This window comes from Hemiscyllium ocellatum, chromosome 4 (genome assembly GCF_020745735.1).
Source record: "Hemiscyllium ocellatum isolate sHemOce1 chromosome 4, sHemOce1.pat.X.cur, whole genome shotgun sequence".
Lineage (NCBI taxonomy): Eukaryota > Metazoa > Chordata > Chondrichthyes > Orectolobiformes > Hemiscylliidae > Hemiscyllium > Hemiscyllium ocellatum.
This window is the reverse complement of record NC_083404.1, coordinates 59263540-59276100: the sequence shown is the minus strand read 5'-3', so window position 1 is coordinate 59276100 and position 12561 is coordinate 59263540. Positions and strand designations below refer to the sequence as shown.

The window sequence follows — 12561 nt, the reverse complement described above, 5'->3', positions numbered from 1 at the left end:
CCTTACTGAAGCCCACATAGATCACATTCACCATTCTGCCCTCATCAATTCTCTTTGTTGCATCTTCAAAAAACTCAATCTCCTTACATTGATTATTTGAATACCATAGAATGAAGCCATTTGGCCTTTAATGTATGGGCTAACACTTCTAAGGAAATTTTAGTGAGATATGCATGGCTCCAATGTATTTTCATCCTAGAGTTTTTTTAAGATTAGATTCCCTACAGTGTGGAAACAGGCCCTTCAGCCCAACGCAACCCTCTGACTAATTCACCTAACAACTATGGTCAATTTAGACCTGCGCATCTTTAGAATGTGGGAGGAAACCCACGCAGACACAGGAAGAATGTGCAAACTCCACACAGACAGTCACCCAAGGCTGGAATTGAACCCGGGACCCTGACGCTGTGAGGCAACAAGGCTAACCAGTGAGCCACCATGCCGATGATGGCCGAGTGGTTTTTCAGGCCTTTGAGGGCTAAAGGGAAGCGAGGACTACTTCATGGAAGAGGTAAGTGCTTATCCAGCACTGCTTGTGATCTTGACAATGTGAACAGGAATGCTTCCCACCCTATAGGCCCATAGGCAACCCCATTATTCTCCCTAACAATTGATTCTCACTTTATGAATTAATGCCTTTTTGATGCCTTCAATGGCGCATGATTGCCTTTTGAGTCTCCTAATCTCTCTGGGCTTCTCCATGATGTTCTGTCTCTGAGCTCTCTGACATCTCACCGGATCACATTAATATCCCTCAAACTCCAATCCTTCTCAGCACCACCCATCAAATACCTCAGGACCATGATCACTCCCTCCATCATGTCTTACATTTAGCTGTGGCCATATGATGGGCACTCCATTCCATGCTGCCTTCTCAACAGCTCCCCACCCCCCCGACCTCTCCATTCCAGTGCGCCCTGCCACCCTCCATTCTACCCTGAATCTCCATCTAACTAACTATGGCTGGTAAACCAATGTCAAAATAGGAAGTCAGGTCCTGCTGTTAAATTCAGCTTAAACTGAGGATACCCTGTCCTTTTAGCAGGTCAGGTGGCATCCATGAAGAGAAAGCAAGTTAGTGTTTCGAGTCCAGATGACTGAGAACGCCAAGACGATAAATTGAAACTAGCATATTGCTCAGCAGCAGGGTGTTACATCCCTAGGTCCAAGGCAAGATGTAGTTCAATACTTTCAACTTGGCAGGAAAGGTGCAGTACATTCATCTAGATGCTGATATGCATATCACCTTTCACTCCTCCCATGTATTAGGTTTTGACTAATTTTATGACTCTATAACTCATCTTGCAAGTGCCACCAGTCCTCTTTGTGCACTTTCTCACATTGTGATGTCTATTCACCAGCAACACTCATCTCAACCTGATGCAATATCATATCATTCCTTCATAGTCACTCTTTACACATAATCAGTTTGGAAAACAGCCATCAATACGGAGTACTCAGTGGTGTTTTTCCCTCTTCTTGATATTTTTCCCAGAAACAGGTATATTTATTTGTCATTACTTCACAAACCCCCTCTCAATAGCTTCCATGTTTTCTTGTTTTAATTGGTGAGTTCAAAGAATCCCAGAGAATCCATGGATGCAAAGTTAAACTGCAATATTTCTCAAATTGAGCAACTAATGTATTAAAGTTGAAATGCGACCTCTTACAATGAGGTTGCTCACAGGTAGTTGAATATATTGGATTGATATACCAAAGTCAGCAGGTTAGAGTCAGCAAGCATTCAGATTTTTCTAGGATATCAGTCCCTGCCGACACCTAAATTAAAAATTTTCGATTGCACCCTCTACCAAAAACTATATAAATTAAAAATTATTCCATCCTGACCCACATTAATAGAAGTAACAGAGTTCATTTTTAAATTAATATGAAACATGTAGACAGGATGCTGAAGAAGCTGATCTTGTCATGTCTGTCAGTTTTGTATGTTCATGTTTTTTTTCATTTCCTGTATCAATCTTTGTTTTCCAAAGTAAAAGGGATGTACAATGAAACAAAACTATTCAGCTTATTTTATTTTCAATTAGCTATATCTCAGATTATCACCATTTGTAAATTCAGACACTGACAATTCAGAGTAAAAAGTGAGGTCTGCAGATGCTGAAGATCAGAGCTGAAAATGTGTTGCTGGTTAAAGCACAGTAGGTCAGGCAGCATCCAAGGAACAGGAAATTCGATGTTTCGGGCCAGAGCCCTTCATCAGGAATCAATTCAGATACAGTAATGATTTGTTTGAACTGCCAACATATAACGTTGGAGGTGCAGGTTCTCACCTTCATTACATCTCGCTTCTTCCTGCTTTTGTGTAACATCTGGTCCTCTACAACCTCTTGCAATTTTATCTGGAAAACAGATGCCAACCAATAAAATTTCAGGGTCAAATTACAGATTTCAATACATTTCACTTAGTCGTGCCATATATTTTGAATGTGCAAGATGGCATTGTGTTTAGATATTTTCTAACCAACCTGTTTAGAGATGTTATTGCACAGTTGGAGCAGGTGGGACTTAAACCCCTTCCTCGTGGTCCAGAGTAGGGATGCTACCACTGTGCCACAGAGCCCTGGGAATTGGATGTATACTAATGCTTAAAAAGAGAAAACTTGCAAAGGTAATGGTGTATTGTCTAATTAATAAATTAGATAGCCATTCCAAAGCTCTTAAGCACAGTAGACTGAATGGTCTATAATGCCACATGATTCTATGTTGAACAAAACATACAAAAGATATTTTTAAATTTTGAGCTGAAAGGACACTAAAATTATGTTTTATTCAGTTACTTGAGACATTGCACAAAACTACCCACAATTGCAATAATTACTATTAAACTGGAATTCTTAATCAGATGCAAAATAGGGTATCTGCTTGAGAAGTAGAAATAACTCATTGGTTCAGAAAGACATTCTGCTCCTCACCCCTCTAGAAGATCCTCAGTATTCTAGAGAGGATCAACTCTGTTCATGTGATGATGATGAAAGCTCTATTTCCAGCTAACTCAGCAAGCTTCTTTTGTCTGAGCTGTGCTGCTCTGTCATTACTACCATTGTTAACTCTCTCTTAAGATATTCAAGTTTATACCTCTACTGCACACTGATAGTCTCTCTTGTCTTATGCAAACAGTATAATAATAACACATCAACTCCTTCTCTACCTCCAAAGAGATGGCTACTAAATCCCAGAGGATGCACCAGCAAGGCTTTCTCCTGCACTCTCCACCAATTTAGAAACTTTCTTCCTTATTGAGTATTCTATCTATATTAGAATCAGGAAAACAATCTGGTGAACACACCACTGACACATCTCCGCAGCTGTTCAAGGAAGAAACTCCTCATGTCATTAGTATTCAGAAGATTGTCAGAGATCAGGCACCTGCTCAAATCCAGGCTGAAGATGATCCCATGGTGTTAGCCACTAATAACTTTATGCAAATACAGTCAGACAGATGAACAGAAGGTAGATTTGTCAGAGACATTTGACAAACTGAGTCAAAGGTTGAAGGACTCCACCAACATTATCAGTAGTGTTGCCTCCTACATTTACTGCAACAGCAATAACTCTAGCCTTTGCTGTATCCGTTCAGAATGTGTGCAATGATCCTCTTTGGAGAATATCAAAATAAGGATGTGATTCAGAGAAAACATGAGAAGGACAACGTATTGTCTCTATACAACCTTTGCATTATTTCACCTTATTCAGCTACAGCGCAAGCTATTTCACCAAACAATGTTAGGAGGTTATAAGTTTGGCAGAACTACACCCTCATTTCCCCTACATCTCGCCCAAACACCACCACATCAATACACCAAGAAGTGGACCATTGACTATAACAGACAATGTTCTTACAAAAGTGTACAGAGATAGCAGCTTCAAGGCACTGTGCAGCAACAAGACCTGTTGAATGTGTTTGTGAATTGGCGAAAGCAGGCAACAATTTTAAATTTGCCTGTGATCACACGACCTTTGCAAAGCTCACAAGTTTCAATTATTATAAGTAAAAGAACAATCATGATTGCTTGAGGCTAAGATTTCTATTGTGGGCATAGTTGGTTAATGCATGAGCTGCAGGTGTATTTGATGGCAGATGACAGCACTGCATCTATAGATGCCTGATTATTGCAGTTTCCCTAAGCAGTGCCTCACGTCACCAACATGTCCCCACTCATTCATACAGATCAAAAAAAAAATCTGTCTGCCTTCTGTGAATGTGTTGACAACCATTTTCCTTCTCTAATGCACAGTTGAGGTTTGGTCAAAAATGGCATGTTATCCAGTTCACTCTCGTGTGAGTATGTGACAAGCTCTATCTGATAGTCAGGATAAAATCCCTCGTGTTCTGCTTTGTGTTCTGTCTGTGACATCCCCATTATCTTTCAGCCTCCCCATGTTCTCTTTCATTTAAATATTCCCAATTTTTCCCCTTTGTCTATGTCATGCATACTGTAGTGGTCCACTGTCTTCCCATTTGAAACAAGAATGATGGTGACTAGTAAAATACCCAACTCCTGCAGTACACGGTAGACTCCTGTGCTACATCAGATTCCGCTCTTACATTTAGAGGTGTCCCCATCACAACATAATGCAGACCTTCCCCAGATTTGAGTTTTCCACATTGCTCAAAATTCTATCGACTCTTCCTGATAATACCCCTGACCATTACTGGCCAAACCCCCTGGACTGACCATGTGTCAAGGCCAGACTAACTTGTGACAACAGCCCCAGACTGATGTGTCCAACTGATGCACGTGTAGATTTGGACTTCAGTCAGGCATTCGACAAGGTTCCGCGGGGAGACTGGTTAACAAGGTTAGATTACATGAAATACAGGGAGAACTAGGTATTTGGATACAAAATTGGCTTGGAGGTAGGAGACAGCAGGTAGTGGTGCAGGGTTGCTTTTCAGACTGGAGGCCTGTAACCAACAACATACTGCAACAATCAGTGCTCTGTCCGCTGAGTTTGCAGATGATGCCAAACTTGGTGGTCTAATGGACAGTGAAGGAGGTTATCTCAGAGTACAACAGGACCTTAACGAGATGGGCAAATGGGCCAAGGAGTGGCAGATGGATTTTACTTTAGGTAAATGTGAGGTGCTGCATTTTGGAAAGGCAAATCAGGGCAGGACTTATACACTTAATGGGAAGATCCTGAGGAGTGTTGCTGAACAAAAAGACCTTGGGGTGTAGGTTCATAGCTCCTCGAAACAGAATCACAGGCAGACAGGGTAGTGAACAAGGCATATGGTACGCTTGTTTTTATTGGTCAGTACATTGAGTATAGGAGTTGGGAAGTCATGTTACAGCTATACAGGGCATTGGTTATGCCACTTTTTGAATATTGCATTCAATTCTGGTCTCCCTGCTAAGGGAAGGATGTTGTGAAACTTGAAAGGGTTCCGAAAAGATTTACAAAGGTGTTGCCAGGTTTGGAGGGTTTGACCGATAGGAAAAGGCTGAATAGGCTGGGGCTGTTTTCCCTCGAGTTCAGAAGCTGAAGGGTGACTTTATAGAGGTGTGTAAAATCATGAGGGCCTTGGAAAGGGTGACTAGTCAAGGTCTTTTGCCCAGGGTAAAGGAGTCCAAAACTTGAGGGCAAAGATTTAAGGTAAGAGAGGAAAGATTTAAGGTAAGAGAGGAAAGATTTAAACAGGATCTAAGGGATACATTTTTCATACAGTGGTGCATATATGGAATGAGCTGCCAGAGGAGGTGAAGGAGGCTGGTACAACTACAACATTTAAAAGGCACCTGGATGTGTATGTGAATAGGAAGAGTTTAGAGGGATATGGCCAAATGCTAGCAAATTGGACTAGATTACTATAGAATACCTGATTGACATGGATGAGTTGGACTGAAGTGTCTGTTTCCGTGCTGTATATCTCTGTGACTCTGATGTATAATCATCAAACTGGTTGGGCCTGACCTGCAGGACTGACCAGGCCCCAATCCCTATGCAGCAATACAGCAGAGTCAATGATCCCCAGTTATTGGAAGGATCTCGTGACTGAAAGACCTTGACCAACATCCGTACTGTAATCAGATAAACCCTTGACTGACTATGGTAGATGGTGGTATCCTTTACTGACAAACTGAATTCCTGACAAACTATCATTCAAAGCTTTAAAAAATGTGTCTATTTGAACCCTATATCTGTCTTCATCTATCCCCATATCACCACCCTGCCACAGCCACCCTCTTTATCGGCAACTTCCCTTACACCCACCCCCAGTCCCGAAGAAGGGTTACACCCGAAACGTCGACTTCTGATGCTGCCTGGCTTGCTGTGTTCTTCCAGCCTCCTGCCTGTCTACTTCAAACTGTCAATCTGGTTATGAACTTCAAACCTGCTGCCAAACTTTTTAAAACTCAGGTAGGCATTCATTACAACACCATAACAAGCCTTGGGAAATATATACAATGAACCTGATTGAAACTACATGAGAAAATGGTAATTTTCTGTTCAAACTAAGAGCTTGTTAATCAAATTAGTTCAGCAGACAGTGTTTTAATTAACTCTTTCTGCCAGTTACAGCCTTTTTAAAATCACATTTAAGATGTGTTGGATTTAAAGAAAAAGCTTCAAATTTAGATATTTAGACTTTACCTACCCTTAAGAATATTTACATGTTATTCATCAATTTGTAACTCCTACGCTATGATCAAGGATCATTTCAAAGATCAGCCAAAATGGGATCTTTTGATGGCCCTGAGTTGGGTTTCCCACCTGTGTGACACCTTCCCTCACTGACAAGTTTAGGCCCGTAGGAAATGGGGGCTGAATCACTGCATCTGGACCTCATCTGTCATCCACAGAATCTCACTGACTTCATAAAATCTGACCCTTAGTATTGGCTTTGAAGTTTGGTAAAACAGTTTGCTCAAATGCAGGACTAACCTACCCGTATCTGATTAGTTTCAGCAAACTCTGGTGTGGATAGGAACATTGGCAGCCATTGTCTTTCCATACGTTCTTTTGCATATCTTTGCACCTCCAGTGCAACTTCTGAAGACAACAGATTGTGGAGCAAATTTTCTTGTCCACCAGCCAATGCCAACACCTAGATAGAAGAATTATATTTATACTTCTTCATTTTTGCTGAAATTTACTACTAAACACTTTTTTCCACAATATTATGCACTTGTGCTTCTGTTACAAAGCTTTAGTTGTAAATTTGTGGGTGTATGACTTTGCACCTATTAACAATAATTGCGTGGACTCAAATTGCCAATATGTAGTCTTGGTACATGAAGCTCAATAAATTGTATTTATTTCTAAGCAGTTAATTATCTGAAGTTTCAGATTTCCTATTAATTATAAAACATTGCATTTCTCATTAAAAAAACAATGAGAATACTTATGCAGGGAGAGGTCAAAACCTTTAAGATCTGACTTTAACTTCCAGGAGTGAGGAAAAGCAGGTTAACCATATATCCTACCAATTTGGCGTTCCATTGAAAGCAAAAGCAAGGAAAGTCAGATGGCATGTAGAACATCAAAGTTTGCTAATATTTATTAGCAAATATAAACCAAAACAAATCCTCTATCTTTATCTATAATCCCCTCACAAGCAATACTGAATTGTATGAATTCCTGCCTCTGTTGTACAGTTTGCATGCAGAGGACTTCGAAAAAAATGTGAGCACACACTCTCCAACCTTTACCATGTGCTTCAATGATTTTACATCCACTGACTTGCGTGAATACAAAGTCCCTGAATTCCCAGTATGTGTTACCAGTACATCAAGATTAAAAATTTATGAAATTACCCATCAGTCTATACTTACTAATAATTGGATATATATCTTGTGAGGAGATTGAGGAGCATCAATCAGGTAACCAGAACTTAGAGTTTCTGATCTGTGTTACTTTATCATTAAAGTGACAGAGATGTAAAAAACTAGATTCGAGGAAGCAAACTGTTAAGGATTTCAAGTGACTTCCTAAGGAAGTCAGTCATCATGTGTTGGAAGAACAGTACTCTCAGACTTGGGGGAAGGCATTAATAATTCCCCCCAAAAAATCCTGATCTCCTCATATTACAGTTTAATGGATTTGTTTTAAATTTTAAACTAAGTTAGGCATAGTCAATTATTAGGGGCCTTTAAGCTTTGTTCCTGAATATTCATCACTCCATTGGCACTTAAAAACTATTCAATGAGTTAAAGCAATGCTTTTTAATAATTGTAATATCTTCCATATCACAACTGCTTTTCATATTACTCACACTTGTATTCTAATTTCCCTGTCATTTTGTATAATTTTTGCTCTAGAACTAGAATATAATCTAATGTTCCATCTCCAGACTAACATCATTTGTTTCTAGAATGATTGCTAAGCAAACAGAGAAGTAGGAGTAGGTCTTTCAGACCCTTAATCTGAGCCTACCATTCCTTTAGACCCTCACTAATCTTTACTTCAACTCCATTTTCCCACCTTTCTCATCTCTTGATACCATGATTTTTTTTTAAAAATGCCAATCTTAGATCTGAAAATTTCACCTGACCCAGTATCCATAGCCAGTTATTGATGTCACTTCTTAAAGATCTTATTTTCATTTAAAGATCATGCCCACATGTTCTGAATTTCCTCACTCGAAGAAATAGATTTTTTCTGTATCAGTCATAATAAATACTGTCAGTATTTTAGTCACTCCCTTAACCTTCTAAACTCAAAGGAATACAATGCGAATTTATGAAATACACCTTAAAATTCAGCAGAAGCTATGGTATAATTCCAGTGAATCATTGCTGGACTCTTTCTAAGGCCATTGTACTCTTCCAGCAGTGTGATGCCCAAAACAGAGCACAACACACCTATCTTCAACCGGAGAGTAACTTCCATCCTTCGTATCCAAGCCAACTTGAGGTAAAATTCACCATTGCAATAGCCTTTCTGAATATTTTTGGACATGGTGACTAGCTTTTAGTCATTTGAATATTTGGGCACCTGTTGCTCCTCTACATTTCCTAGTCTGTAGCAATAAGAAAAATATTTCAATTCATCATTAGCCAGGCTGCAGCACAGAGAGAGATAAGGGAACCAGTCAGAGACATGCTCCTGAAAATGAAATGTTAGCCAGGAGGTGCAGAGACACAGAGGTATCAGTTGCTGACAGGGACTAGGAATGCTCAGTATATAAAAACTGCTGACATGCAGTGGAAAACAGCTTGTGAACTGAGAATGACCAGAGTCCAGGTGCTGCTTGGTATCAACCATATTCTTCAGAAAAGAAAGAAAGATGAGGTAACACAAAAGCCTTATTTAAATGAGGAGCAATGAGGTAATGCTACCTAGCTCCTTGGTCTGGAGCCAATAAGGTAAAGCTTTGCAATGAACAGATGAGCCAGAACCAACAGGAAAAAGACACCATGACTTGAGAAAGATAAAGAGGATAAAAGATGACCCTTGAGGCATACAGGCAGCAACAACTCTGGAGACCCACCATCGCAGAATTAAACCCTACGTCAGAGATTTGGAGAGAGAGAGAGCACCATGTGGCCAACATCAGCCCTCCTCAGCAGCAACAAAACAATTATCCAGATCAAGTTTTATCTTTTGTGTTCTGTGACTACTCAGGGAGCGTCAGAGGACTCAAGTTGGTGTATAAATGGGTTTTTAATTCAGTTTGTGGGAAAATATATAAGCTCTAATTTGCAAGAGAACATATGAGAGATAAGTACACTGTTTAATACATTAATAAAGTAACATGTGAAGTTATAAGAATTGATTCCTCTCTGCACACACCAGCAGCCAGCAATTGCTGGATTCAGACAGAAGCTGGACTCAAACTGGCATCAACACAATTTTATTGATTTCATGGGCCTTTACAGAAGCAGTGTGAAATATCTTGCCAGGGCACCTATCAGAGATTGAAGATTTGGGGGGAGTGGTGAGATAACAGATTAGAGGTTGAGAGTATAGTGGGAGTGGAATTAGATGTCAAGGTGTGTGTGTTAGAGGATTGGAGGTCTCTTGTTGGGGACCTGATTGTGTTTGGAGTTCAGAGATCTTGTGTGGTGGCATGGTGTGGAGAACCAAAGCTTTCTGAACCACTAGTTAACAGGAAGAGAAGACCCATGTTGAAGGTCAGTGAGATTGCGAGATTATAGAGAATAGTTAGCAAGGTTAGATCTCATGGATATAGGGAGAACTAGCCATTTGGATACAGAACTAGCTCAAAAGTAGAAGACAGAGGGTGGTGGTGGAGAGTTGCTTTTCAGACTGGAGGCCTGTGACCAGTGGAGTGCCACAAGGATTAGTGCTGGGTTCACTACTCTTTATCATTTATATAAATGATTTGGATGTGAATATAGGAGATATAGTCAGTACGTTTGCAGATGACACCTAAATTGGAGATGTAGTGGATAGTGACCACCAGCTGCTGTCTGAATCCAGCAATTGCTGGCTGCTGGTGTGTGCAGAGAGGAGTCAATTCTTATAACTTCACATGCTACTTTATTAAACAATGTACTTATCTCTCATATATTCTCTTGCAAACTAGAACTTATATATTCTCCCACAAACTGAATTAAAAACCTATTTATACACCAACTAGAGTCCTCTGAAACTCCTTGAGTAGTCTGAGGTTACCTCAGAGTACAACAGGAACTAGATCAGATGGGCCATTGGGCTGAGGAGTGGCAGATGGAGTTTAATTTAGATAAAAATGAGGTGTTGCATTTTGGAAAAGCAAATCAGAGCACAACTTATATGCTTAATGGTAAAGTCATGGGGAGTGTTGCTGAACAAAGAGACCTTGGAGTGCAGGTTCATAGTTCCTTGAAGGTAGAGTCGCAGGTCAATAGGATAGTGAAGAAGGCGTTTGATATGCTTTCCTTTATTGGTCAGATTTTTGAATACAGGAGTTAGCAGGTCATGTTGCAGCTGTATAGGACATTGGTTAGGCCACTTTTGGAACCTTGTGTGCAATTCTGGTCTCCTTCCTGTCGGAAGGATGTTGTGAAACTTGAAAGGGTTCAGAAAAGATTTACAAGACTGTTGCCGGGGTTAGAGGATTTGAGCTATAGGGAGAGGTTGAATAAGCTGGGGCAGTTTTCCCTGGAGTGTCAGAGGCTGAGGGGTGACCATATAGAAGTTTTAAAAACTATGGCATGGATAGGATAAATAGACAAAATCTTTTCCCTGGGGTGGGGAAGTCCAGAACTAGAGGGCATAGATTTAGGGTGAGAGGGGAAAGATATAAAAGAGACCTAAAGGGCAACATTTTCACACAGAGGGTTGTGCATGTATAGAATGAGTTGACAGAGGATGTGGTGGAGGCTGGTACAATTGCAGCATTTAAAAGACATCTGGATGAATATACGAATAGGAATGGTTTAGAGGGAAATGGGCTGGGTGCTGACAAATGGGACTAGATTAGGTTAGGATATCTGATGGTATGGACATGTTAGACCGAAGGGTCTGTTTCTGTGTTGTACATCTCTATGACTCTAAGTAGATACCTTTAGTGGGAACATTTACCTTCTGAATTGCCTTTATGAAGCAATCAAAATACCCGATTCTCAGGAAATCCATTATTGCAAAGTGAAATCTGAAGACCTGCACATGGCAAGAAACTAGATAGGCAAGCAATCATCTGCAAACCACTTTGATTAGAACATTTAAATTTTATCTTCCCAATAAATACCTTGAATCTCAGACTGAAGCACTAAAACATTTAGGCAATTACCTCTTCCTGTTGTGGTTTTGTAGCCGGGCTGCTGAGTCCAAAGAAATACTTTCGATTCATATATTTGTTGATGATCTCTTTGGATTTGATATTTTTACTGTCTTTTTCTTGGCGAGATATATTTACATAGTGTTCAATGTCCAGCCAGCAGTTGAGATCCATGCTACAAGAAAGGCAGTTTTCCATATATTGACAATACTGCATTGTTAAAAAAATTATTAAAGCAACCAAGCAATTTTATTACTGCATCCAGTTAAGATGGGGTAGGGGGGGCATATCATGTTTTAGAGTATTTACTGCACAGTAACAACAACCATTAGCCTTGGATTTGGAATCATATTAAATACAGCAAACTCTGTTATCTGATACCCAGGCAACAAGAATTCTCATGCAACTGGTAAACACTTTTTAAAAAAATAACCATTTTTGCATAGTTTCTTCAAAAACATCTGTTTGAACTTGGTGCGCTAAGTTTCGATGCACGTATAGTTCATGCACTCTGTAGCAGTTCTCTAGCCACCACTATCAGCACTGCCTGCATGCAGGCTCCATTACAGTCATGGCTAGTTGAATTTGTGATCCCCAACTCCCCACCCTTCAACATCTACTGCTGCTGCCGCTCAAGATACAAGTGCTAGTTCTGGTGATGACCCTGGTGAAATATTGTCAGAGTTTCCAAAACACAGCAAGTAAAATGCACCGTCCCTTTGACATTTAGATTTAAGATTTTCTTCTATTCAAAGAATATTGAAGTGTTGGGTGTCCACAAGAATATTTTTCATGGAACCATCAAATTCACGTAACGGGCACTGCCACCCATCTCTCCCAACTGCCTGCCCCATACATGCCGGATA

The 12561-nt window shown here is 40.2% G+C and overlaps 1 protein-coding gene across 1 annotated transcript in view; it reads right to left on the bottom strand.

Moving 5' to 3' along the window:
* Positions 1-12561, bottom strand: part of LOC132815204 (regulator of G-protein signaling 22-like) — a 153018-nt gene that overhangs the window by 25551 nt on the left and 114906 nt on the right. Inside the window, exons 18-20 of the mRNA XM_060824020.1 lie at positions 11708-11870; positions 6917-7075; positions 2295-2363 (exon numbers count right to left, since the gene is read on the bottom strand). Of these exons, the coding sequence (XP_060680003.1) occupies positions 2295-2363; positions 6917-7075; positions 11708-11870 (391 nt within the window). The remainder of the gene's footprint in view (positions 1-2294; positions 2364-6916; positions 7076-11707; positions 11871-12561) is intronic.